This window comes from Ochotona curzoniae, unplaced genomic scaffold (assembly GCF_017591425.1).
Source record: "Ochotona curzoniae isolate NIBS_2020 unplaced genomic scaffold, NIBS_Ocur_1.0 contig_883, whole genome shotgun sequence".
Taxonomy (NCBI): Eukaryota; Metazoa; Chordata; class Mammalia; order Lagomorpha; family Ochotonidae; genus Ochotona; species Ochotona curzoniae.
The window spans coordinates 51,991,823-52,019,539 of record NW_024466599.1 but is presented as its reverse complement, the minus strand read 5'-3'; the positions used below and the strand labels follow the sequence as shown (position 1 = coordinate 52,019,539).

At 48.4% G+C, this 27,717-nt stretch overlaps 1 protein-coding gene across 1 annotated transcript; it reads left to right on the top strand.

Moving 5' to 3' along the window:
- The first annotated feature begins 473 nt into the window (after nt 1–473).
- Nucleotides 474–25,649, top strand: LOC121164955. The gene is made up of 9 exons (XM_040993356.1): nt 474–724; nt 9,920–10,103; nt 11,412–13,257; nt 13,550–13,649; nt 14,289–14,526; nt 16,615–16,794; nt 17,384–17,556; nt 21,341–21,458; nt 25,467–25,649. Exons 1-9 carry the CDS (start codon nt 474–476, stop codon nt 25,647–25,649), a joined length of 3,273 nt encoding a protein of 1,090 aa, XP_040849290.1.
- Nucleotides 25,650–27,717: the final 2,068 nt, after the last annotated feature.

The window sequence follows — 27,717 nt, the reverse complement described above, 5'->3', positions numbered from 1 at the left end:
TCATTTTATTCCTTGAAAAATAGGATTTACTTGTAGGGCAGAGTGACAGAGAAAGGGAGGGAGAGATTCCATTTACCTGTTCACTCCCTAGATGGCCACAACACTGGTGTCTGGGCCAGGTCAAATCCAGGAGCCAGGAGCTGTATTCCGGTCTCTTACTCAGGTGGCAGAAACCCATGTACTTGGGCCATCTCCGCCACCTGCCAAGGTGAATTACAAGGAACTGGACTGGCAGGTGAGAACCTGGAACTCAAACCAGTGCTCTGTCTTGGGATACCAGCTTAACCCACTATACCACAATGCCAGTGCCACCTTCTTCATGTTTCTGCTCAGCCACAACCTATTCCATACTTGCAGCATCCTGAAAATCAACCTCTACGTATTCCTTGAGCATCTTGTAGATTTCTCTCCCTTTGTAGAATTAGAATCAGACGAGCAACACATGAGGAAGAAGTAGTCTCACTTCGGTGAACATGGACAATGATCACGTTGTGACCTCTGTTCACAGACCACGACAGATGGATTCTTTCGTCTTTGATGACATCAGCTCCATGATACAGAACGAGGCTACTGAGAGAATCATCTCACCAATGAGTGTTCGGCTCTGCCACCTGCTCATCTCCATGGAGAAGGCAGATGTGGAGGAGGAGGCATTTGGCTCTTTGGAGAAAACGGCAGAGGACTTGGCTGAAGCTACTGAGGCATTGGTAGAGAAGGCCAGGAGGTACGCTGTGAAAGAACTCAGCCCTTTACTCCTACAGTGCTTTAAAACACCTTTGTTAAAAAAAGTCACATGTGAAAAAGCAGCACACTTATTTAATATATTATTATTTCTGATTTTGAGTATCCAAGTATTTCAGAGCCAATTGAATTTTCCACTAAGAAGCATATCTGTGTCTCATCAAAAGACTTTTAGATTCATCCGTATTGCATTTCACAGGCAATTTTTCTATATAGATATAAGAATATTCAGAATAGTCTAAACATAACTTAATTTTTTTAAATTGGAAAGTCAGATATACAGAGAGGAGAAGAGACAGAGAGGAAGATCTTCATCCCGTTGATTTACTCCCCAAGTGGCTGCAACGGCTGGAGCTGAGCCGATCTGAAGCCAGGAGCCTGGAGCCTCATCTGGGTCTCCCACATAGATGCAGGGTCCCAAGGCTTTGGGCCGTCTTCCACTGATTTCCCAGGCCATAAGCAGGGAGCTGGATGGGAAGTAGAGCTGTCAGGATATGAACTGGTGCTCATATGGGATCCTGGAGCATGCAAGGTGGGGACTTTCACCACTAGGAGGCCCTAAGCATAATTTTAATTTGGTCATTCAGTGCACTGAGCATGAGTCTTCTATTTTTTGAACATAAAAACTGTATCAGATGCAGAGAGAGAAAGGTCTTTCTTCCCCGAATTCAGCCAGGGCCAGTCCAGCCCACAGGCAGGAGCTAGGCGCTCTTATGGCAGTATGCTATGCGGGTGGCAGGACCCAAGTGCTTCAGCCATAACATGCTGCCTCTCCGGGCACACATTCTCAAGAAGCTTGATTGGAAGAAGAGGCTGGACCCACTGGTGCTCCAGTGTGTGATAGAAGCATCCAAGTGGCAGCTTAACTTGCTGAGCCACAGTGCCTGTCCCAATATTCCCCCTCTTTTACCCAACATTATTGACCAACCATTAAGTTGCCAGGTACCGTTCTGGGTTCTGAAATAGAGCAATCAATAAGAAAGACATTTGAAGTCCCTGTTCTCAGAGGCAGTGGAGACAAACCAAAACACAAGGTTATACTAGCAGAAAAAGTCCAAATACATAAATAGAAAGTGGGGACAGTAAAGTCATTTCACTGAAGAAATACATTTAAATTACAAAATATGGAAAATTAACCCAATCTTATAAATAACCTTTTTTTTCAGTAAGGATGCAAATTTAAATGGTAATATCCCAGTATTTGGACCCAACATATTAGCAAAGATTAAAGAATGATAACTCAATGTTGGGAGAAATAGATCTCTCATATACTAATGATGGAAATGAGAATTGGTATTTTATTTATTTCTTTTTAAAAATGTTTATTTATTTGAAGGCACAGTTACAGAGAGATGTGTGTGTGAGAAGAAGAGAGAGAGAGAGAGATAGAAACCTTCTATCCACTAGTTCACTCTCCCAAATGGCTGCCATGCCCAGTGCTGGGTCAGGCTTAACTCAGCTTCCTGTGTCTCCCACCTGGATTGCAGGGAGCCAAATACTTGGTCCAACTGCCACTACTTTCCCAGACACATTGGCAGGGAGCTGCATCAGCAGTGGAGTAACCAGGCCTTGAACTGGAACACTAGCATATGGAATCTAGCATCATGGGCTGTACCTTAACCCACCCCTGCAGCACAAGGTCAGCCCCAGGACTGGCATTTTAGAGGCTAATTCGGTACTAAAGATCCAAGACTTCAGAAATTATATGTTTATTGCACTCATTGATTCCAATCCTATTTGCCTGAATGTCTGAAATTATTGACTCCAGAAGTGTTTTAGACTTCTTTTTAAGTTTGGAGCATTTGCATGTGTGTGAGATGCCTTGGGGATGGGACCCAAGTGTAAATATGAACTTCATGTATGTTGCACATATATAATGTTCATATAGACTGAAGGTTATTCTATTTGGGATTTTCAATAATAATTTTGTATATGAAACAAAGTTTTTTTGATATGGAGTTTTCAACCGGTGACATGTGTCTGTGTCAGTGCTCAGAAAGTTTTAGAATCTGTAGCACTTCAGGTATTGGATCTTTGGATCAAGGGTGTTCAACCTGATGCTCATCCTAAGGGGATATTCCAAAATATGCACCCAAAATATGCATATCAGCATGTTTGTTGTGACGTTATTTAGAATTGTGAAAAAATAGAAGCAGGGTAAAATGTCTGAGTTTAATAATCCTAGTTGCAACATAAAATACAGTGTAGATGCTAAAGATGTTGCCGAAGAGCATTTGTTGGTTCGATATTCACAGTATCACTTAACATGGGAAAGCACGCTACCCAAAACTTACTTCGATCAAGGCAGCATGAGCGGGGTTGGAGAGTAAGACAATATGTAATTGAGAAAATAAGAGATGAGATGGACATAGATGGGCAGCCAGGGGAAGCCCCCTTCTCTGAGGCAGGAGGTTGACTTAGAAGGCTCGCTGCCTCAATCTTATATTGAACCACTTGGGAACTTGAATCACAGGAGTTGAAGTGGCACAAACTTTGATAGCTACGTCCCCTGTAGATGTTAACTGTAAGCCAGTGTTTGTGATCAGGAAGCAGCAGTGTGACCCAAGTACCGAGTACAGAGGTCAGCGTGTGACTGTCTCAGGCATTGCTCGAAGCACACAGTCCTGTGGCCTTGAGCCATTCGTCAGCCGCAGACCCTGACCCTCACCCCTTCACCTTGATCTCGCACCTTTGCCCACTTGCGGATCCTTGTTCTGGGTCTCCAGCTCCAGCAGTGGGAGAATTCAAGATTCCAGATGCAGTCTGCCTGCTCTCTCATGTCAAGTCACACTGTTATTCTTTACGAACTGCCTGCTGCAAAACTTAAAGCTAATGTGGAGCCAGAGTTGACACTAACTAGGCACACACCGTCTTAACAAGTCATCTGCAAACTTCCTCTCTTTTCTTTTATCTCAGTATGTTTCTGTCAGATTTTATTCAAGATCACATAGTAGCTATATAACTAGAAGTGTAGAACTCTATTTTAAAATATGAAAGAAATTTTAATTTAAAAATGAGATTAAGTGAGATTGGTCACCTTCAGAACCAACAGGGCGGGGTGAAAGTGATGGGCAAGGAAGAGGGACACTTTTTTGAGTTTTTGTGCAATTGGGAAACCTATGAATATTTTTGTAGATACAAATCCACTTAAAACTTAAAGAATGGAAGATAAAACCCTAAATTGGAGAAAAAATGGTATTGAAGTAAGCAAACAGGAGTGGCAAAATTTTTTCCTGCCATGTGTATATTTATAATGTCATTCATGGGCCGTACAGAATGACCATCATTAAGATCAACCTGTTAGGCCAGACCAAATGATTTCATGAACCTTATGTGTGGCCCGTGGTCTGGGTAAGACCATAATCTCATGGTGGAAAATAAAAAGAACCCAAGTGCCTAATTTTTGAGCAAGGCACTTCAATGTAATCCATCAATCTAAAGACAAAGCAAACTGCAAACAAAGTGGGTTTTTTAGTTTTGTTTGTTTTTTTTTTTTTTCCAAATTAGGATGGGCTATCAGCTTTGGATTGTTAACACACTCATGAACAAACAAGTGAACATGTTGAGGCTAAAGGGAGTCAGGTTTCTCACTCACGGAAAAGGGAGATCACAAATGGAAATGAAGAGTCCAGGAAGAACCCTCGGTGCTGGATGGGGTTAGGCTGCAAGGAGCAGCCATGTCCCCCAAATACAGAAAAAGTGGAAAAAGTTGTCTCACCCACTTTGCCCTGTTCCTCAACCCTCCCTGCCTTAATCAGTGGTCCACCCGGGCATGCATCCTTCTCCACTGCGCAAACATCATCAAAAATAAAACAAAATAGAAACACTGGAGACAATTGGATATGAACTCACATATATGCCCAACCACATGTCTGTTTACCATGTTTGTATTTCCATGCTCCTCCCACTACAAAGACCTAGAGGTAATGGTACCCCAGGAGCAGTGAGCACACCTGTCACCCAGATCTTGGTTTCTAAACACTATCTGCTTTAAAAAGAGCCCAAGTCTGTAGAAATGACCTGTCCTGGGACTGGGGTAAGGAAAACATGGAACCTGGATTTTCTTGAGTCAAGGAAGGAAGTGATTGAAAAACAAACCAAAAGACAAACAAATAAACAAACCCTTAAGGCCAGCACTGTGACATAGGGAGGAAAGCTGCCAGCTGAGTCCTGGCATCCCGCATGTGTGCAGGTCCAAGATCAGGCATCTCCATCTCTGGTGCAGCTCCCTACTAACCTGCTTAGTAAAGCAGCCAAGGAATCCCACGTCCCTGGACCCCTCTTTCCATGTGGGAGACCTAGAGGAAGCTCAAGGGTCCTGGCTTCGGATTGGCCCAGCTCCTAACACTGTGACCATTTGGGAAGTAAACCATCAGATGACGGATTCTCTCTGTTTCTCTGCCTACCCCCAATTCATAAATCTTTACAAAAATAATAATAATAACAACCCAACAGGGACAAATAAAAAAGATATAGGATACAGTTTGAAAGGGGAAAATTTGGGGGGAAATATGGTCCAATATGGGATCATATGAGGATAACAACAAAAAAATAATGGTTTATAAACCATTGAAGAAGATAAAAATGGAAGAGTCCCTAACATAATAAATGAACAGTGGAGAAGAGAACATTCTTTCTTGTTGTGGAAGGATCGTTGATGATGTCAGGAGGAGCTGTGAAATTAGTTACCATTTGGGCACTCTTCACTGGTCCACGCAAGGATCCTCAGTGGAAGCTTACAGCAGTAGACGGAAGCTTAATTTAGAGGCAGTTAGTATCTCAAGGAGAACTAGGACCTTCAGAAAGGAGAAACCTGGCAGGTCACTGCCCCCGCATGGTCAAAGGTGGCATTGCCCATTACTGGAACCAAACGCCTTCCTTGCCTGACAATGTGGCACTTTGAAGACACAGCGTCATTCTGGAGAACCACTTCCCACATTGTGCAACCAGAATTTATTAATAACACATCAGACCGACCCACACAGAAGAAGGGCTTTCTGTAAATCACTGGCTTGAAGGAGCCATAAAATATCAAGGTCAAGAAAGCCAGAGAAAGCTGCTTGACTTGTGGCAGATCAGAGGGATCTAAGCTCATTCCTATCGCTGATGGACCAAATTGTTTTTTTTTTTTTACATTTGTTTATTTTTATTGAAAAGGCAGATTTACAGAGAGAAGGAGAGAGAGAGAATGATCTTCCTTACACTGTTTTCCTCCAAAGTGTCAGCAACAACCAGAACTACGCCAACCCGAAGCCAGGAGTCAGGAGTTTCTTCTGAGTCTCCCACTTGGCTGCAGGCTCCCAAGGCTTTGGAACATGTTCCATTGCTTTTCCAGGCCATAAGCATGGAGCTGTGTGGAAAATGAAGCAGCCGGGGCATGAACCAGCACATTTATGGGATCCCAGCACCTGGAGGTGGAAGATTAGCCAATTGAACCACATCGCCAGGCCCACACACTAACTTTTGAGGGAAGTTCCATATTACTTTTGTGTGTGTTAGCATAAGTGCTTTTGCTGCATGATCTGTCCTTGGCAAGGTCAGTTACGTATACAGAGAGTGATCTGTGCTCATGACCGTGGGAAGTGGTCCAGCTCGTCCATTGGAGCAATACTATTTATAATTCATATCTGCACTCAGATTTGACTGCACCGACTTTCACAACAGTTCCTTCAGCAGTTCCCTAGGGAGGCCAAGTGGAGGCAAGCAGCCCGGAGCTTGTGGAGGTGGCAGCTCCTTCAGGCCTTCCTCTGCCTGGTGAGCCACCCAAGGACAAATCAACAGGCCCCGGCCAGCATTGGCGGTGGGAGAGGGCTGGTAGGAATGACCTTGCAGAAAGAAGACAGTACAACACGTACTTCCTTTTGCTTAAAAACCCACCTTTAAATTACTTCTTAACCTTTTGGCTAAGACCAAGTATAAAATCCCGCCTATGGGGACCAGTGTGGTGGTATATCAGCTTAGGCCTCTGCATGCAGTGCCAACATCCCACATGGACGCAGGTTCAAGTCCCAGCTGCTCCATTTCTGATCCAGCTCCTTGTTAATGTGTCTGGGAAAGCAATGGAGATGACCCAAGTGCTTGGGTCCCTGCACCCATGTGAGAAACCCAGAAAGAAGCTCCTGGCTCCTGGCTTTGGACAGTCCAGTCCTGGCCATTGCAGCCTTTTGGGGGAGTGAACCAGCATATGGAAGGCCTCACAGTAACCCTGGGGGAAACTGGTGGTTTCACTTATCTCCCCTCCACCTCCACTTTCTGCCCCCTGGGCATGCTCCTGAGAATTTTCTAGTTATCTTGTTTTTTTTATTTCTAGTATAATTGTGTTATAATCCAATACATACTTTGTATGATTTTTTCCAATTTTTGGTATGATTTTAAAAGATGTATGTGTATATAGATACAGATCTTTTTTTTAAAAAAGATTTATTTATTTGTATTGCCAAGTCATATATACAGAGAGGAGGAGAGACAGAGAGGAATATCATCTGTTCGATGATTCACTCCCCAAGCAGCCACAACAGCTGGAGCTGTGCTGATCTGAAGCCAGGAGCCAGGAGCCTCTTCCTGGTCTCCCACATGGATGCAGGGTCCCAAAGCCTTGAGCCATCTTTAACTGCTTTCCAAGGCCACAAGCAGGGAGCTGGATGGGAAATGGGGCCATCGGGATTAGAATCGGTACCCATATGGGATCCCGGCACATGTAAGATGAAGACTTAATTGCTACAGGCCGATCTTTTCTTTTTTAAACATGTTATTTCTTTGAGAAACAGAGAGCAAGACAGAGTGAGTTCCCATTTGCTGAGTCACTCCCCAAATGTCTACAATGACCAGGATTAGGCAGGTGCTGAAGCGAGCCAGGAGCTGAGAAATCTGTGGAGGTGTCGCACGGAGGTGACAGGAGCCCTCACTGTTGCCTTCCAGGGTCCGTTGTAGCAGGAAGCTGGAGCCAAGAACCAGAGGCAGGCATTGAACCCAGGCACTCTGACATGGGGTATGGGCATCTTAACCACTATGCCAAATGCCCACCCCTCTCGTGACTATATCCTCCAGCTCTGGGTCTCTATTTGGAAATGTCCCATGGACCCTTGAATAGACATGCATTCTAAATTATTGGGTGTAATATTCTGTATGTATCACCGAGGGCATGTTTGTGTGTTGAAATATCCTATCCATGCATCTATTTTTTTTTTCCTAGAGAGTTGAGCAAAACATCTTCCATTGTGATGATGGATCTGTTCTTCCTTTTCCCTTTTGTGACTACTTGCTTTTGTATATTGGGCTTATCTGAAAAAAAAAAAGCTTACAAATCTAGAATAGTTACCTTCCTTGTGGAAGCAATCATCTTTTGTCATTTTGAAATCTACCCTTCAAATCAGATCATTCTTGTCTCTTTGTCTAAATATTACAATATTATAGTTACTCTAGATTTAGTAGTTCATGCACTTGGGAGTTTATACATAAATACCGGATCATGTCCCGACGGCCCTGCTTTCCCTGCTTAGGGCCTGGGAAAGCAGCAGAGGACGGCTCAAAGCCTTGGCACCCTGCACTCACCTAGGAGACTCAGATGACTCTCTCAGTTGCTGTTTCAGATCGGCTCAGCTCCAGCTTTTGCAACCATTTGGGAAGTGAGCCAGCAGGTAAAAGACCTCTCCTTCTGTCATCCCTCTCTCTGTAAAATCTGCCTTTCAAATAAAAATCTTAAAAGACACACACAGAGACAGATATACGCCATCTGCTGGTTCACCGCCCCTCCCCCCCAAAAAGGCCACAAAAGTCAGGGTTGTGCCAAGCTGAAGCCGAGAGTTGGGAACTCCAGCTGGGTCTTTCATGTGAGTGGCAGGGACCCATGTTCCCTTACCCACTGCCACTCAGGATGCGTGGTCAGTAAGCTGGTTTGGAAACAGCGTAGCCAGGACTTGAACCAGGTGCATCAGTAGATATGGGCCTTCCACACCATAGTTTAACCCAGAATACCACCTGGCCTTTGTTTTTCACAACTTTATTAAGGCAAACTAATGATCAACAAACTGTATAAATTTAAAATGCATCCATTGATACATTTTGGCGTATGTATTTACCAATGAAACCATGACCGCTGTTAATGTGATAAACAGAACTGCCACTTCCAGAAGTTTTCAGTGTTGAGGTGAAATAGGAATGAATGGGTTCACAGAGGAAACTTGAAGGTGATAAATATATTCACTCTTGACCTTGAAGGTGGTTTTGTGGGTGAGTACACAACAAGCTTACTAAATTTTATAATTAAAATAGTCCAGTATATTTTAAGAAGCTGTAAACAAAAACACAGAACGATATAAGCATCCATGAGGCAATAGTGTGTAAGTAAATACATGACATAATAGATGAACGCAGAAGAAAGGACAGCATTTCTTTATAGAATTCCAGTTAATCAAAGCAGATGGAATGAAGGCAACTACAAATTATCATTGGGCAGGGCCTGGTGTGGTGACCTAGTGACTAAAGTCCTCACCTTGCACACGCTGGGATCCCACATAGTTGCTGGTTCTAATCCCGGCAGCTCCACTTCCCATCCAGCTCTCTGCTTGTGGCCTGGGAAAGCAGCTGAGGATGGCCCAAAGCTTTGGGATCCTGCACCCGCATGGCAGATCCAAAAGAAGCTCCTGTCTCCTGGGTTCGGATTGGCGCAGCTCCAGCCATTGTGGTCACTTGGAGGGTGAATCATCGGACAGAAGATCTTCCTCTCTGTCTCTCTGTCTCTCCTCCTTTGCAATAAAATAAGGAGGTTGAGACTGAGAGAGATATCTTCCATCTGCTGGGTCACTCAAACAGCTGCAATCACTGGGGTTGTGTGGTTCTGAAGCCAGGAGCTTCTTCAGGGTCTCTCATGTAGGTGCAGGGTCTCAAGGACTTGAGTCATCTTATGCTGCTTTGCTGGGCCATAAGCAGGGAGCTGGATAGGAGGTAGAGCATCTGGGCCATGAACCGGCTCCCATTTAGAATGCTGGCACTGCGATGTGGAGGATTAGCCTGTTGAGCCACTGTGCTGGCCCCAAACACACCGTATCTTTGGAGACTCCCAGCACCCTTAGCACAGCCGGGCATCTCCATGGGAGCGGCTGGTTGCTTGGTTCCTTGCTGCTGTGTATCATCCTCTCTCTAGGACATCAGCTTCTGTGACAGCATGTCGTCTCTCCAGGCTGGCGGCTGACTCTGGGGAACAGTGGCTCAGGGCAGAGGTGGAGCCTGCAGCAGAATCACTCCTGCTTTGCGGGAGGAATGTCACGCAGGTGGCACGGAAGCTCCTACTGCAGCCCGCCTGCCAGCGCCACCGCGAGGAGCTGGCGACTATGGCTCAGCAGATGGTGGTGGCCACTACCAAGGTGAGGCTGCAGTCCGAGCTTCACAGAGAGCTTGTTGCTGGGGACTAGGGGTGGAAGTGGCGTTTTCACAGTAGGTACCTGTCCCAGGCACAGAATCCAGGCCCAAGTCTCTGCTGAGTCCTAGGGCTCAGGATTCATGACCAACTACATGAAGGCTGCCTGTGGAAGCTGCCATGGCTGGGGCGAGGAACTGCAAGGGGGGTCTATGATCTTAAACACCTATGCAGTCCCTTCTGGCTTTACACTGAACCACCTACCTCTAATTTAAAAAGAAAGAAGGAAGAAAGGAGGGGAGAGAGAGGAGAGGAGAGACAGGGAGAGAGAGGAGAGGAGACAAAGGAAGGAAGGCAAGAAGGAAGCAAGGAAGAAAAAGAAAGGAAGGAAGAATGGATGGAAGGAGGGAGGGAGGAAGGAAGCTCTTAGAAACAAGATATTGCTGCAGTGGGGGTGATGTGAGGAAGCTAGAACAAACTCTCAGTTCCTAAGCATTGCCCAGTGCCAGTCTGACAGTCCTCCCTTACTGTGCCACTCCCTTACTGGGCACTTGGTGTTCCCTGTTAACATCACTATGCCTTGGGCCTAGCACAATGGCTTAATTGGCTAGAATCACTGGGATCCCCTATGGGTGCTGGTTCCTGTCCCTGCTGCTCCACATCCCATCCTGCTCCGTGCTTATGGCTTAGGGAAATGGCCCAAAGCTTTGACCCTACATCCACGTGGGAGGCCTGAAAGAAGCTTCTGACTCCTGGGTTTGAATTGGCTCAGCTCCAGCCATTGTGGCCATCTGGGGAGTGAATCAGTGGATGGAAGATCTTTCTCTCTGTCTCTTCTCTCCATAAATCTGATCTGCCTTTCCAATAAAAATAAATAAATCTTTGAAAGGTCTACATGCCTTAAACACTCTCAAGTGTTGTCTATCATTAGCTAGTTAGTGTGGACTGTTTGGTGGTGGTGGCGGAGGGGCATTTGTAATTCAATAGAACCTCAGTGAAACAGCATTAGAAATGAGTAGAGGAGACCATCTTGTCCACCTGCTGGTGGGAGGCTGGGCAAACTTTGTGGAAGACAGGAGATGGGAGGGCAGGGCTAGGCTAAGAAAAGTTTCTCAGAGGCACTTGCTGGAAGGTCCTCCCTCCCGTAGCCACTTTTTCCCTCCTTTTGACTTAGAGTCTACACTCCACTACAACGTTGGGATTTGGGAAGTGCAGAGGGCTTTGTAAAGCCTAAGACAGGGGCCACAATGCTCTCGCCTTTGCTCCAAAGCATGCAATAACCTCCAGGACTTGTCTTCTCTGGATGCCCTGACAGGTGCTGCTCCTCGAAGATGCGGCAACGGCAAGGAGGGCGGCGCTGGAGGCCGGCTGCTGCTTGAGCTGCCTGGACGCGCTGGAGGCCACGGACGACGCGGCCTCGCTGAGCCGCCTTTTCGCGGATCTGGCTATGGCGCTGCTGCGCCTGGGGCACCTGACGGCGCGCCGGGGCGAGGCCGACGGCCTGCTGCGGGGCTGCATCCCCGCACTTGTCGCGGTCGCTCGCGGCCATCTGCGGTACCCACGCGACCCGCAGTTGGCAGCCTCCAGGCGCCGCGTTCTCGCTCAAACCAGGGAGGCCCTGAGCAAGCTCCTGGCGCTGCTGGAGCCCAGCGCCAGCTCGTTCCCAGCGCAGACCCTCTCACGGAGCGGCGCGCTCACCCGGCGCCTGCAACAGGTGCGGGAGCTGCTGCTGGCGACGCCCACACCCGGGTGCCTGAACGGCCTGCTGGACGCGCCTCTGGCGGCGGTGCTCGGACACTGCATGTACCTGGCCGCCGGCTGCGCGCCGCCGGAGCGGCTGCACCTGGTAGTCCGCTGTCGCCAGCTGCTGGAGCTGCGGGGGAGCCTTGGGGCTGCAGAGACCGGCCGCGCGAGCCTGGATTCGGCCGAGGAGCGCGCGGCGCTGTGGGCTGCGGCCGAGGGCCTGTCGCAGGGTATCCGCACAGGGTTACTGAGCCAGATTCTGGACACGTTCACGGACACGCAGAGTCCCCTTCAAAGTCTGATCCAGGCCGCGCGAGTCACTCCCCCAGAAGACTGCCTGCGCAGTGGGGAAACCTCACCCACAAGCCTCCAGCCCTTTCTTGCAGTCTTCCTTGAACAGGCCGGGCACATGCTCCGGGTGGCCCACCTGGTTTTGGTGTGCTGCTCGCGGCCGCAGACTGGCAGAGACTTGGAAATCGCTGCTGCCGGCTTGTGGGCTCTCGTGGTTAGAGTGCAGCAGTTTTTCTCCCAAGACCCCCGGAACTGTGATCTGGACCTGAGCCCCGACGCCTTGCAGGCTTTGCTTCAGGCCTGGGCCGCTGCATCTGATCACCTGTTGTCATGTTTTGATGATGTCCTGGATATTCCTGAGTTCCTGAGCGCGTGCATTTGGGAAATGACTCGGCGCCTGCCCTTCCTTGCGTGGGCTTTGAGCAGTGGCGATCCCACAGAGCTCCGCAGACCTGTGGTGTATCTGCAGGCTCGAGCGGTGCACATGGTGCAAGTGATGAACAGGTATGTGGGCAGAGAAAGAGACCCCATTTTCCGAAATGGCCTGCGAGTCCTGATCCAGCAGCTGGCACAGGCTTCCCGGCGCCTGGGTGCAGCTGCCGAGGACTGCTCAGAGGAGAACAGCCTATGGGACACAGGTGTGGTTTTAGCAGCAGCCAGACAACTCATCTGTTCAGCTCAGAGCATCCTGGAGGGCTTGGATGGAACCAACCACCCAGACATCCTCAGCCCCCTACGGGTTCAAGTCTGCAGGTTTGGAACGACTGAGGACCAGCCCTGTTTGGTGCTCCCTGGCCTCTGGGACGGCAGGGCTCCTGAACTGAAACACCAGCAGGTGCCTGGGTTCAGGGAAAGGGATCCAGGCACTTTCTGCTCCCCCAGAGTCCATCCTGCCTGCCCCTCGATTCCTGGCATGGATCCCCCAGGAGGGAAGGAAGACTCTCGGCTCTCTGCCATTAACAAGCTGGTGCTGGCAGTACAGCGCTGTGGCCCTGAGGGGTCGACCTCAGCTGGCTTCAGCCTGCCTGAGCAGGGTGCAGGTCAAGAGCCCCTAGCTGGGGAGGGACTGCTGGGGTCAGAGCGGATGCCAGGCCTTCAGGAAGTCTCCACTCTGCCACCTTGTTTGTGTAAGCTGCCTAGGGAAGTAGCCCATGGTGCAGCTGCTGGAACGGACAGGCTTCTGGAGGCGAAGCTCCAGCTCCCTGGGAGGACCAGGGAAGCCAGGCAGGATATGGTAGCCACTGCTGGAGACTGGTACCTTCTGTGCAAAAAGAGGTTATAATAAATGATTTATCAGCTGTATATAAATGGGTGCATGGAATCTTTATATGGAGCTGACAGCAGTATTTGCATAGGTGGTGAGTAGTGATATTTTTGGGTAGATTGGATGTGGGTGTTTGTTTGGGAAATTGAGAATAGGGGATAACAGTTTAATGGGGGATATTTGGATTGATGTGGTGGGTGGATGTGTAGAGGAATTGATAGGTGGAAATGTGGAAGGGAAAGATGATTGGGGAAGGTGAGGGTATTATGGGGGGGAGGTGTTTATGGGTTGTATGTGGATGGGGGGGATTAGGAATGAATTGGTAATTGTATGAATGGGGTTTTGAGATTAGTGTGTATTGGGAAGGGGAAGGAGAAAAGAGGGATGGAGGGGTGATAATATGGGGGGGGTTGTGGTTGGTTAGGGGATGATGTTGATTATTTATATGAGGGATGTATTTGAAATGAGGGGGATGAAATAGGGGGGGTTAGTATGGGATGGAAGTGAGGAGAAGGGAGTGGATTGGTTGGATATGGATATAGTGGAGAGAGGGTGAGAATACACAGTGAGCGGAAGAGAAATTGAAGAGAATGAAGGGAATTATTAATGCAGTGAAAGAGGAGGGGTAGATAAGAGAGTGAATTGGAAAGGTTAGTATTAGGAATATGAAGAATGAGTATTATATGAATAGATTTGTATTGGTGATGAGAAGTGTAAATGTAATGATTGGTTAAATGTAGTTAAAAGGTTTATTGGTGTTGAATGGGGGAGGGATGAATTGAGGGTATGGATTGAGTGGATGTTGGTTGGTGGAATGGGAAAATAATGGTTGAAAGATAGGGGGTAGAGTGTGTTATGAAGGGAAGATAATGGTGGGGGAAATGTGGAGTAAAGGGAGAAGTTTATCATAGTGGAGTGCGAGACGCAGACCCTGGATTTGCTTTGGTGGGAGTGGGCAGCCACGGCTCACTCTGCCATGGCCCAGCTGCAAGCCTGGAAGGGCAGTCACTCAGAGGCCTGGAGACTCCTGGCCCAGTGCTTGAAACCAGGGGAGGACCCAGTGCTGGCCCCAGTGCAGGACCTTGCCCAGCCCGGGCTCTACCACAAGGCGGGGACAACAGGAACTGAGGCAGTAAGCAGTGTGAATTCTCAGGATTCCATCCTGGCAGGCACCCCCAGGAGCACAGAGGGAGCCTGCTCTACTGAAATAGCGCCAGCAGACCTGGGCATGGTAGGATACTCAGCATCTTTCCTCTGCCCTGTCTGAACCCTCTTCCTCTTACCCAAAGACCTTGCCAAGCTCCAGAAAAAAAAAACTGTCTTGGTGCACATGTGGGTAATTCACACTGAACAGGCAGCACCCACAACCTGTAGGAACCCAAGCTCTGGGACCAGACTTGTAGCAGAGTACCTGCTGCAGGCGCAGGGTAGGGTCATGCAGCCACACGGGGTCTGCAGGCTTTGGGAATGGAAAGGACCCCATCCCACTCCACCCCCTAGACATATCTGGCTCTGTCACCTGTATGTGAAAAGGCTTCTTTGGGTGGAAAATAAGGTGTCATATGCCAATGTTTGCCGCCCAAGTAGGTACTCTGTGCACATGAACGTAAACACACACACTCAGCTCCAGTGAAACAGGGAAAATAACTCTGTCTAAGGATCCTGCCACTGAGAGTGTGAGTGCTTGGAGAAGTGAGACTGACCACTCAGGGTGACCATCTGCTGTGCTCGCCACTCCTTGGGGCTCCCAAGGGGCAGAAGCTCAGCCTTTATAAAGCGCAGAAAGGCCACCGAACTCTGAGTAGCACCTGCTGTGGGAGGAGGACCTGGACTGGGAGAGTTCAGGCACCTGTAAGTCACCAACCGGAGCCTCCTGACTGCAGTTACGGGCGTCTGTGAGATGCAGCCCTGGGCCTCGTTGCTGCTGAAGAAACTGGAGGTGCTTTCAGCCATGTGTGATCCAGCTGCCTCCGACAGTTGGATATGGGCCTTGAAAAGGACAATTGCTGGGATCCGTTCTGTCAGCTCCAAGGCCGCTGAATCACACTGGCCATTTTCTTCCTCCTTGGTCTTCCGGGGCTGTAGCTGAGGGGTATTATCTGCCAGGTTCTCTTATCTTTCCATCCTGGTGACCTGCATGTACTCAGTCCCCCTCCTGAAGAGATGGCAGCTCACCCCTCACAGCATCCAGGGACAACTCACTATGTCCAAAATGAGGCCAAGAAAACAGTAGGAGACACGGTCAGTTTTCAGAAGGTGAGGGCAATGTGGCTGAAGCAGTCAACTTCAAAACCACAGTAAATCCAGGTTTCTTTTCAATATGCACCAACTTAAGATTTTCAAAACCACTAGTGGGCCCAGCGCAGTAGCCTAGCGGCTAAAGTCCTCCCTTGCACGCACTGGTGTCCCATATGGGCACTGATTCATTCCCTGGAAGACCCACTTCCCATCCAGCTTCCTGCTCATGCCCTGGGAAAGCAGTCAAGGACGGCTCAAAGTTTTTGGGACCCTGTATCTGCATGGGAGACCCAGAAGAGGTTCTGGCTGCCTGACTTCAGATTGGCTCAGTTCTGGCTGTTGCAGTTACTTGGGGAGTGAATCAGCAGACAGAAGATCTTCCTCTGTGTCTCTCCCCTTTTCTGTATATGTGACTTTGCAATAAAATAAACAAATCTTAAAAAAAAAAAACAAACAAAACCAAAACCAAAACACCAGCGGTTGAGGTTTTGGGACTCTGTCTTACTGGTCCTTGACCACGTGGTCTCTGACAGTGCAGGTGCACAGGAAGTAGTTCTGAATGCTTGCTAGGATGCTGAAGACAGCCTAGATGTACAGAACACGGGGTAAATTGAGTGTGGGAGGGATGGAGCTGATGTTCTAGATGCTTCCTTAGAGCAGAGCAGTTCTGGATGCCCAAGGGAGTATAGGGTTTACAATCACAAATGAAAAATGGAAGAACTTCCAGGGAATAAGGACTGGCAGGTGACTTTGGCACAAGAGGGTCTCCCGGTGCTTGGAGCCCAGTGGGTGCACTTTAGGCCCTTCCAGCGACCCACCTGGCTGATTGCTATTTTCAGTATCAGAACAGCTTTTCTGAGTCAAAACTGAGCAGTCAGGGCTGGTACCCACAGGGGATGCTGGCACTTGCAGGGGGAGGATTAGCCAGTTGAGCCATTGCGCCAGGCCCAAATCTGACAATTTCTAATTTGTTTTCTTCCAGCAGCACAATGGCCTACCTGCTGCCTCTCCAGGTCATCCTGCCTGGCCACAGACAGAGCTGGCCCAGTCATTGCAGAAAGATGACAGCGCAGACAATGACAACAGACTCTCGCAGATCACCCAAGAGATGACTGAAATGGTGCTGCGAATGGCCCAGAGTTTGAGGAAGAGATGCCTCCTGGTACTGGACATCAGCAGGCTGCGGTGGGGAACGGACTGGACACCTTGTAGGGGAAATGGGTTCCCACTGCATTCTCTGGAGCTGGATAGCTCCAGGCAGCACCCAGGACCTGTACAGCTTGGGGAAGGGGCCTGGAGGCTGCGTACCTCTGGCTTCTGGGAGCCACTTCCACTTGACAGTTCAGCTGCTCTGATCTACCCCAAAAGCCTCCTTACAGAAGTAAGGAACATTGTCATATCTTGGTTGGCATGTAGCATTGTCGGTTTGGACAACCATGCCAGATCTGGGGAGCGGAAGTTCATGTTGGCTCTGCGGGGTGATTCCTAGGCTGTCCATTTCCAACCTGGCTCTCCTCACCCACGGCCTGTCCAGGGGCACGTGCCTGCTCTTCCCAGACAAGCAGAAAAGGTTTGCTTTGGGCTCCATGTCAACTCATATCCCAGGCTGGATGGAGTGTGTTCACACTGAGAGGTGAAGCGGGAGGTGCGGAGTACGTTTGACGTGCTGCGGGATCTGTGACCAGCTTCCTGGGCGAAGCGTGTCAGGGCATCATCCACCTGCTTCTAACTGTTCCGTGTCTCCGGTGCAGACCAAAGATGAGCTCATTACCTCCGCGAGGAAAGTCGCAACCTGTGCACAAGAATTTGCCAGACTCATCTGCATGATCGCCAAGAACTGCATAGACAGAAGATGCTCCCAGGAACTTGTGTGTAGAGTCGAACAGATCCAGACGATGAGCAACCAGCTCCGTATCATCTCCAGGTAGGAACTGGGTTTGGTGAAAAGTGTTCATCTTTGCAGTGTAGGGGTGTAGGGTGGGATAATTCCATTTTCCCACGCTTCCTTGAATTATTTTATCCTTCTTCAAGAATTTACACTTACTTGGGGAAGAGTAAACAGACTCATACAAGGCCAAGAGGGAGGGGCAGGCCATGCCAGGCAAGAACCTAGTACCAGCTGTCATGCATGAGATCTGGGTCTGGGAGTGGGGCCAAGTGGGGGATCTTGGGAAACTCCCCTAGTGGGTCATAGCTCCTGCCGTGAGAACATGGTCTAGGCCTGGGAGTTGGGCAGGCTGGGCATGGTAGATCCAACTGTTGGCTAATGTGTGGGTTGGTTTTGGAGGAGGTCAGACCGGGCCAAGCAAACCTTAGCTCACCGGCAAGTACAGAAACCAGGCTGGAGGATAGGTCATAACGGGCTAGGCTGTCAGACCTACTGGTTTGCATAAGCCAGGGATGGAAGCAGACTGCTTTGAGTAAGACCAGGTTCCAGCACCCGCCAGTGAGAGTCAGGACTGGGTCAGGCTGGGTCAGGCAAGGCTATAGCATCTAAGGCAAAGGCCAAGACAGGTGAGGGACTATGCCAAGCTGGGTCAGAGCAACCACTGGCATGTGTGTGATCTATGGCTGGGAACAGGCCTGGTTGGGGAGCTAAACGGACACCCTGGCTAGGTTGGGGTTCCCACTGGTGAGTGTGGGGGTCAGAGTGGGAGCTATGTTCTGGTCTGGGTAGGGCTATAGTCTCCCTTGGGATAAATGTGAACTGGGGCTGGGCACACCAAACTGGGCTAGACTCAAGCACCAACTGGTGCTCTGGAGAACCAGGGTAGGTGTAGGATGGACTAGGCTAGGTCTCTGTCCCTACTGAGTCATGTGTGAGCTATGCCTGAATGTGGACCAGGCTTGGCCGGGCTGAAATATCCAACAGTAAAAACCAGAATGGGTTGAAGGCCAATCAGGAAAGGCCACTGTTCTTGCTAGGACAGGAGGTGGACTAAGTAGGGCTGGTGTGTGGACACACCTGTGTATGCTAAATCTGGCACTGGGAGAGGTTCTGATGGAGGAGCTTGGGGAACTCCTCTGCAGGCAAGTGCAAGAATCATAATAGGAGCAGCCCAGACCAGGCCAGGGAATGGTACCCAGTGGCATACATTTGGCACAGGTCAGAAGCAGACCCGACTGAGCCAGTTCACATCACCTGCTGGTGAATCAGCACCAGAATAAAGTATGGGTCGGGCCGGGCTCAGTTGCAACACATACTAGTACATATTATGGTTGGGACTGGGTGCTGGCTGAGCTGGACTAGTCTGTAACCCCCAACAGTGTGAGCTGGAATTGGGGGGTAGGCAGAGCCAGGCCAGGCTACAGCACCCACTGGCAAATGCCGGGGCAAGGAAGACCATGCCAGACTAGACCACAGTACCCAACCAGCGAGACCCAGGGGAGGGACAAAGCCAATAGGGGGGACTACATGGGGCTCCCTGCTGGACCACTACTCCCACTGGACAATGTGATATGGGATGGGGACAGACCAGACCAGGCAGGACTATAACACCTGTTGGACTCATGTGGGCTGGATCAGGGGAAAGTCAGAGTGGGTGTGGGTTGGTTGGCTTTGCCACAGCATCAGCTGGCAGATGCTGGTACTGGGGGCTAATTCTGTCAAGTTAAATTGCAGAACCACTTGGAGAGTGCATGATCTCAGAATGGAAGGGGGCCCAGTAGGGAAACAGTGGGCACCTCCCTCTTGGGTTACCACTGCCAGTGGTGAGCATGAGAGCCAGGACTGGGGCAAACATGGCTAGACAGAATGGCACCCACTGCCATGCATGTAGGCTGGATAGTGGGGCTAGTTGTGTTGAACTAGGCTTGATATGTATGAGAGCTGAATGGGATGTGGGACAGACTGGACCAGTCTGCTGTACATACTGGCAAGCATGGGAACCAGGCAGGGGGGTGAGCCTGGTGGGGGTTATTGTGGGACATTCCAACTAGGCTGCAACTCCCACTGGTTTATGTGAGGGCCAAGTGTGTGGTGGGCAGGATCGGGCTGGACCGCAACACCTGTTGGTTTGTTTAGAAGACAGGGCTGGACACAGAACTAACTCAGCAATTGCAACCACCAGCATATGCATAAGATGATTGGGGCGACAGACAGTGCTAGACCCTGCAAGCACACAAGAATCAGGTCTGGGATCTCCTTAGATGAAGTTTGTTTTGGGGATTCCCCCAGCTGAACTACTGATCTCAGAACCTCAACTGTGAAGAGAAGTGCAGGTTCCATGGTCTGACCATGGAGTGCAAATGCCAGAGCCAAGCCTCCTCAGAGGCTCAGATGGAGCAGTGGACAGCACAATCAGGTGCGCGTGAGGTAGTACACTGGAGCCTGCAGAGAACACCTGGTACCACAACAGAGTACAGAGGGCAGAAAAATCAATCAACTACTCCAGCCATGTGATAGCAGTGAAAATCTGAGCAAATGGAGACTCTAAGGTGGACTATGTCAGCCAGTAGATTGTGAAGAGATTTCATCGTGCTTGGAATGGCGAGACTGGCAGCAATTCATAACTGTTGACTATTGAAAATACTTGAGCAGGACCCCGGAGCATGCCCCACATGGAGGACCCTGGGATGGTTGGGAGGGAGGGTGTGGCCTCTCCCTTTGTCTCTCCCATTCCCCCAGATACAAGAAGGAAAAAAGAGAATGTGGAAACAATGGTCTTACCCACTTTCCTGTAGCCCTTGACCTGTTGTGCCCTAATCAACTATGTAAAGATCATTAGAAAGAAGAAGAAGTCGTCTGATGCTGTTAATACTGGCCTAGCGCAGTAGCCTAGCGGATAAAGTCCTCTCCTTAAACGCGTCAGGATCCCATATGGGTGCTAGTTAATTCCAGCAGCCCTGCTTTCCATCCAGCTCCCTGCCTGTGGCCTGGGAAAAGAGCCGAGGACGGCCCAAAGCCTTGGGACCCAGAGCTCACATGCAAGACCCAGAAGAGGCTCCGGGATCCTGACTTCAGATCTGCACAGCTCTGGCCGTTGCAGCCACTTGGGGAGTGAATCAACAGACAGAAAATCTTTTTAATTTTATTTTTACTGCAATGTTAGATATACAGAGAGGAGGAGAGGCAGACAGGAATATCTTTCATCCCATGATTCACTCCCCAAGTGAGTGTAATTCAGAACTGCTGAACTATCAAAACCACTTGAACAGTGCCCTCACAGCATGCCCCTTGTCTGGGATCCTGGGATGGGTAGGAGGTTAGGTAGGGCTTCTCTCTTCCTCTTCCCCCTTATCCCAGATATAGAAAAGAGAGAGAGAGAGAGAATGTGGAAACAATTATATTACCCACATCCTGTAGCCCTTAACCCTTTGAACCCTAACCAGCTATGTAAAGATCAACAAAATAAAATAATATTCATTTAAAAAAAGAAAAAGGAGAATGTCAAAACAATGGTCACAGCCACTTTCCTCTAGCCCTTGATCCTTCACACCCTAATCAAATATGAAAAAAGTCTCAAAAATAAAATTTACACAACAAAAAAAAGAAAAATTATCAATTTTTTAAAAGGTTTAAAAATGTTAAAGGGAACGCTCTCTCTGACTAGTCCCAAATGCTCTTCCTGATTACTCCCCCACAAAGTCATCCCAGATTTCTGAATGGAACTAGCATGGTGAAAGTCTTCTGGCATTGGAGACGGTTTCTGTGTGATTGCACCTCTTCCCTGGGGTAAGGTATGCTTTCCTTCTTGCTAACTCCGCAGCGTGAAGGCCTCCCTGGCCAGAAGCAGGTCCTCCGAAGAGCTCCTGGTGGGGAACGCGCAGCAGCTGCTCCAGGCCGTCCGTGAGGCCGTGAGAGCCGCAGAAGCTGCGAGTCTGCGGGTGAGTGCTGACCAGACGGGTCTGAAGTGGGTGTGGGCATGGGCTACCTAAGTGTGCACCGTGCCAGTGCTCAGGCTTGCAGGCTCCCTCCTGGCCACAGCCACGAGGGTTGGGCCAAGCAGAAGCCAGGAGCCTGGAACACCATCTGGCTCTTCCACACGGCTGGTAGGAGAACCATTATCAGCCACCTTCTCAGGAGCATTAGCAGGAAGCTGGATGGAAAGTGGAGCTGCCAGAACTCGGTGCTGTGCCTCAGTATATGGGATGCTGGCATTGCAAGTGGTGGCATAACATGCTATACCACAATGCTGGCCCCTCTGCCCTCTTCTTAGCTATTAAATTCAGCTTCATTCCTTCCCCCAATCTACCACCTGATTCCCTGTGGGACTGTTTGGTGAATCATTGGCTATTCCTTTAGCTCCATCCAGTATGTGGGTGAATTTGGTGAAACATTCTTCATGTCTGTTACATGAGTTTTTTGTTATTTGTAACATTATTGCTTATTTTAATAACTTTTATTCATCTGCTAGAATTTTCCATTTGTTCATGTATTTTTGCTCTTTTTCACTAGAATCCTTGACATGCTCCTCATAGTTATTTTCAGTTACCTATATAATTTTAATATTGTGGCTCATGTTTGAATCTGGATTTCTGGTGGGGATTTTTTTGTCTTCTGATAATGGGTTAGTCTTTTGTTATTCTTTCTTCATGTCTCATAACTCTTTGTTGAGAATTTGACATTATGCAGGGCATGGTATGGATCAAAAAAGCTAGAATACATGTGTGTATGTTCCAGATCTTTAGAGTGCTTGGTGATTCAATAGAGTTGGGTTTTGGGGCCTGCACTGTGGCATAGCAGGTAAAGCTCCCACCTACAACACTGGCATCCCAGATGGGCACTGGTTTGAATCCTGGTTGCTCCACTTCCAATCAAAATCCCTGCTAAGTACTTGAGAAAGTAGTAGAAAGTGACCCAAATGCTTGGACCCCTGCTCCCACTTGAAAGACCTGGAAGGAGCTCCTGGCTTCAGTCTGACCCCAGTCTAGCTGCTGTGGCCATTTGGGGAGTGAACCAGAGGATAGAAGATTAGAACATTCTCTCTCTCTCTCTCCCTCTCTCTCTCCTTTCATATAAACAGAATAAATCATATCCAGGTTCTGAGTTTTGGGCTTATTGTTGCAATCACAGTTGGCACACCATTACTATTACATTTGCTGGCGTGTATCATTTCTTCGCTTTAACTTGTACTGGTTTGAGAGGCTGAGACAGAGAGCACCCATTCTCTTGACACCTGCAGTGAGTGACCAAGCCTGAGCTTCACTGAAACTGGGAGCCATGATTCAATCCAGGTCTCCCACAGGGGTAGCAGGAACCCAAGTACTTGAGCCATTACCTACTGCATTTTGAGGTCTGCATTAGCAGGAAGCTGGATATGAAGCCTGAGGCTGGACTCCAATCCAGGCACTCTGATAGAATACAGATGTCTTAATTGGTACCTTAACCAAAGCACCTGCCCCAGCCAGAGTTACCTTCTGTCAGTTTACTGTCCTGCCCTTGGTGACTCAGCTGTCTTTTTAAAAGAGACAGATCTGGGCGGGGACTTGTGCCTGTGGTGACACTGGTGGCTGCTTGCCTCCCCCAAGCCTACATCACAAGAAGCCTTGTTCTGCCCAAGTCTTTCTCATGAGCATAGACATGGTCCCTTGAAAAACCTATGAGTTCATGTAGGTTTTCTTGTTGTGGTTTCCCATAGTTTCTGTACAAGCACACTAGTTTTTAGAGTTATTTTTGTTTTACTTCAAAATCAGAGTAATTGACAAAGAGGGAGAGAGACAGAGAGAGAGACAGAGAGAGTGAGTCTTCCATTCACTGATTCATTCCCCAAATAGCCAAAACTGCTGGAGTTGGGCCACTTGGAAACGGAGCCAGAAGCTTCTTCTGGGTCTCTCATATCGGTTCAGGGGTCTAGGCACTTGGGCCATCTTCTGCTGTTCTCCAAGTTGCATTAGCAAGGAGCTGGATTGGAAGTGGGGCAGCTGGGACTAGAACCACATGCCAATATGAGATGTTAGCCCTGCAGGCAAAGGATTAGCCTAATAAACCTGCAGCAGCCTCTCATATTATGCCATTACCTATTTGTTAGACATTTTTCCTAAATTTGTTTTATAGGATTCTAGGGTAGCCCTGTTTTCCTCCCCTGTTCCAGTATCTTGTGACAGTTGGATTATCCTTGTCTCTTCTCAGAGGTGTCTGTCTGCTTAGATTCCAGACCAACTTATCACCTTTTAACCTGAACTCTCTAATGAGTTGAGATTGCAATTTTGTGGACAATGTGTCTTCATTGTGATGGTGGTAGTGGTGTTAGGGTGTGGGCAACACTGTAGGGTATTTCCTATACCCTAAGTGGAAGCTGGAAATGGCAAATATTTGAGTGCCTCAAATGTTTTTCTTAGGGTCTCTCCATTCTTGGCCACTCCACGTCACCAATGATTCCCTCTTCCTTTTGTTCTTTTTCTTGATTTGTGTTATTACTTATTTGAGAGGTGGGGGACAGAGAGAGACAAAGAGCAAAGAAGGGAGGAAGGCGGGAGGGACAGAGAGGGGAGAGAGAGGAGAGAGCACAGGTGAATGAGTGAGCTGCCAATCCAGCTGGGGCCAGAACCAAGAGGCTGCAAGTGCAGCCGGATCTCCACGTGGGCGCACCACCCCTTGCTGTCTCCTAGAGGTTGCATGGAGAGGAAGCTGGAATTGTTAGCCTGGCTGCTTCTTAGCTTTTGAGTCTGAACTTGAATTCTGCCTGCTCAGGGTCGATAAACAATTCCACTCTGTCTAAACTGAATCACACCCACTGTCCTACACATTGATATTTTGCATGATTCCTTGATAGTACCCACCACAGTTTGTAGTTAGTTTTCTTTCTTTGTGTTTATTTATCTTTTTGGCCCCTTATTAGCATGTGAATTTCTTGAAGTCACATACCTAGACTGGCAGGCTGGCACAGCCAAGTGCTAAACATGTGTGGACAAGGTTCCAGCTGATGGAAACTTTGTATTGGTTAAGTTCAAAGAGTACCTAGACCAGACATATGCAGTAGAAGGGGTTTGACAGTGTCCGTATTGCAGCCACATGCAGCACGTGGCCCTCCTTGTGCCAGGGCCATTGTCCACAGCCTCCACGGACTGCAGCACCAACTAAGACAGGGCCCATGCCAGTCCCTCAACCTCCAGACCACCTGAGCCCAGGGAAACTGAGTGCCATGTGAGTGTGCATGGTGTGCACTTGTGCTGGCTGGGTCTTCTTAGAGCACTAGCTCCCTGACCCATACGTGTTTTGCAGAAAGCAAACTGAACACAGCAAGACCCAAAGGGAGTGGGAATCCCAATAGGGGAGAGAATTGACAAGTGCTGGCTACTGTGTTCGCAGAACAAAGATGACAAACCTTTTATTTTATTGGAAAGGAAGATTTACAGAGAAGGAGAGAAAAAAAGATTTTTCATCTGCTGGATCACTCCTCAAATGGCCACAATGGCTAGAGCTGAGCCAATTCAAAGCCAGGAGCTTCTTCCAGGTCTCCCATGCTGGTGCAGGGTCCCAAGGCTTTGGGCCATACTTCACTGCTTTCCCAGGCAAGACAGGGAGCTGGATAGGAAGTGGAACAGCCTGGACATGAACTGGTGCCCATATGGGATCCCGGTGCTTGAAGGGGAAGGATGAGCCAATTGAGCCATCACATCAGGCTAATGACAAAACCTTTTATGCTGCTGCAATGCATAGCTCCTCTACAAACAGGGCTCCTCAAGCCCCACAAAATAACGGGGAGGGAAAGATTGGGATTCAGAGCTTATGGAACTATATCATAAAAAATAAAGAATATTAAAAAATTAGGGCCAGAGCAACCTGAATCAGAGGAATCGAAGAGCCCAAATAACCAGCACGCAGGGGGCCAGCGGGCACGAACACCTACACTACTTAATCGCTTCTCTCTCCCTCCTTCACTCCAACTCCAGGGATTGAGATCGCCTCCCCACAACCCAGAGGAATCAGAAGTTGCTGCCCTCTGCATGCAGTGGAGGAAGAGACTTGTAAAACACAGACTTCAAGAAACTTCCACCAGGGACTGGGATGAGTGGGGCCTGCGAAAAGCAAGCACGGAAATGCCTCCCACACTTGCTGCCCTGATTCAAAGCTAAGGAATGGTCTCCAAGTGTGGCTCCCTGTTACCCAGTACCTGGATCCTGGGGAAAGGGCTGGGCAGGCTGAGTCAGCCAGTGAGACCCCAGAGGGCTGGGCCGTGCCAGGTCCTGACAGTATTCCAGCGAGGTGAACATCCCGGGCCTCTGGTGACACCAATGCCCTTCTGAGACAGACACTGTCATTTCTGTAGCTCAGAAGAAAAGTCAAATTATACAAGGTGGGGAACATGAATTTAAGCATTTATTAAGATGTAACGTGAGCACAGTTCCAGAATGTTCTACAGGGAGCAAAGAGCTGAAAGGCTCATAGAAACCGACTGGGGAGGCCACTATTCACTTTGCTTGTTAAGATTCGCAGAGGGGAAACTGAGGTTGTGTCTGTCAGGAGCTAAGAGGCAAGGACTGCCGTCGGTCTACATTTAGTGAATTTGAAGTTTGGGGTTAGAGCTAGCAAGGCCTCACCCAAGTCCAAGAGAATTTTTCAGCTCTTCAGCATTTTCACAAAACCTGACTTGTAAAAATCAGTGGCCTTCATTTGTGTCAGAGGACCGAACTCTGGGCTGGGGCCAACAGGCTGAGAGCAGGAGGAGGCCAGGCCTGGGCACCAGGGTCTCTGTTAATTTTTAGTGGCTAGAAAGCATTTGTTGTGTAATAGGAACCCTCTTAAATTTAGGGAGTTTTAGTTCGTATCTTGTATTATGGTCTCTTGTGCTCTGTGTTCCATGTATTCTAGAAAAGGATGTCCATTTCTGCAGAAATTGGGTAAAATGATTGATGCTGTTTATGAAAGTATTTTGTGGTCTGGCTGCTTTTATTTGTTCTATCAGTTTTATGGAGCAAAATATACACCTGTAATTGTGAATTTATCTGTTCAACTCTTTAGGGTCTTGCTTCATTATTAGATGCAGAAATGTCCTTGAGGGAGGGAGGATGGGGAGGGGGTAAGAGAAACCTCAGAGCTTATGCAATTGTATCATAACATTAAAATAAAATAGAAGGGAAAAATATTTATGTCGTCTTGATGCATTTACCATTATCATGAGTAAATTACACCTTGGGGGGTGGGGTGGGCGTGATGGCACAGCAAGCAAATCTTCTGACTGTTGTACCAGCACTCCATATGGGCGCTGGTTCGTATCCTGAATGTTCCAATTCCCATCCAACTCCCTGCTTGTGGCCTGGGAAAGCAGTAGAGGTTGGCTCAACCTTTGGACCCTGCATCCATGTGGAAGACCCCAAGAAGCTCCTGGCTTCGGATCGGCTCAGCTCCAGCCTTTTTGGTCACTTGGGGAATGAATCAGTGGATGGATCTTTTTTGTCTCCTCCTCTCTGTAAATCTGCCTTTCCAATAAAAATAAATAAATCTTTAAAAATAATTGAAATAAACATATTCTGCTCCATTTGTCTTCTATGTTTCATCCCATTTTATCCCTTCCTGCTTCATTTATTATTTTTACAACTTAATCATTTAATATTTTCACAACCTTAATTCACACAATACATTGACTGTTTTCAGATGCAAATATCAAAATAATCAATTTTAGCATTTTCTTCATCCCTGACAGAAATCCCCTATCCCTTCACATTTTTACCTAAAATTTAAGTATATAATTATTTTCTATAGGTTGTTTTTTTTAAAATCTATTTTTATTGCAAAGTCAGATATACAGAGAGGAGAGACAGAGAGGAAGATCTTCCATCCGGTGATTCACTCCCCAAGCAGCCGCAATGGCTAGAGCTGAGCCAATCCAAAGCCAGGAGCCAGGAACCTATTCCAGGTCTCCCACATGGGTGCAGGATCCCAAGGCTTTGGGCAGTCCTCGACTGATTTCCTAGGCCACAGGCAGGGAGCTGGATGGGAAGTAGAGCTGCCGGGATTAGAACCAGCGAGCATATGGGATCCCAGCGCGTGCAAGGTGAGGACTTTACCCACTACACTATCACACCAGGCCCTATTTTCTATAGGTTCTTTATAAATGTGCCTATTCTAAATATTTCATGTAAATAGAACTCCAAAATATGTGGTTCTTTGTAACTGGTTTAACTCAGCATAATGGATGCCTAG

What these genes read in the sequence shown, in the direction of transcription:
- LOC121164955 (XM_040993356.1), top strand. Translation starts at nt 474, where the DNA reads ATGGACAATGATCACGTTGTGACCTCTGTTCACAGACCACGACAGATG. An exon ending in CACTCTGCCACCTTGTTTGT is followed by an intron (nt 13,258 to 13,549) that starts GTAAGCTGCCTA and finishes AATTGAGAATAG; the next exon opens with GGGATAACAGTTTAATGGGG. An exon ending in GGACAACAGGAACTGAGGCA is followed by an intron (nt 14,527 to 16,614) that starts GTAAGCAGTGTG and finishes GTTTTCTTCCAG; the next exon opens with CAGCACAATGGCCTACCTGC.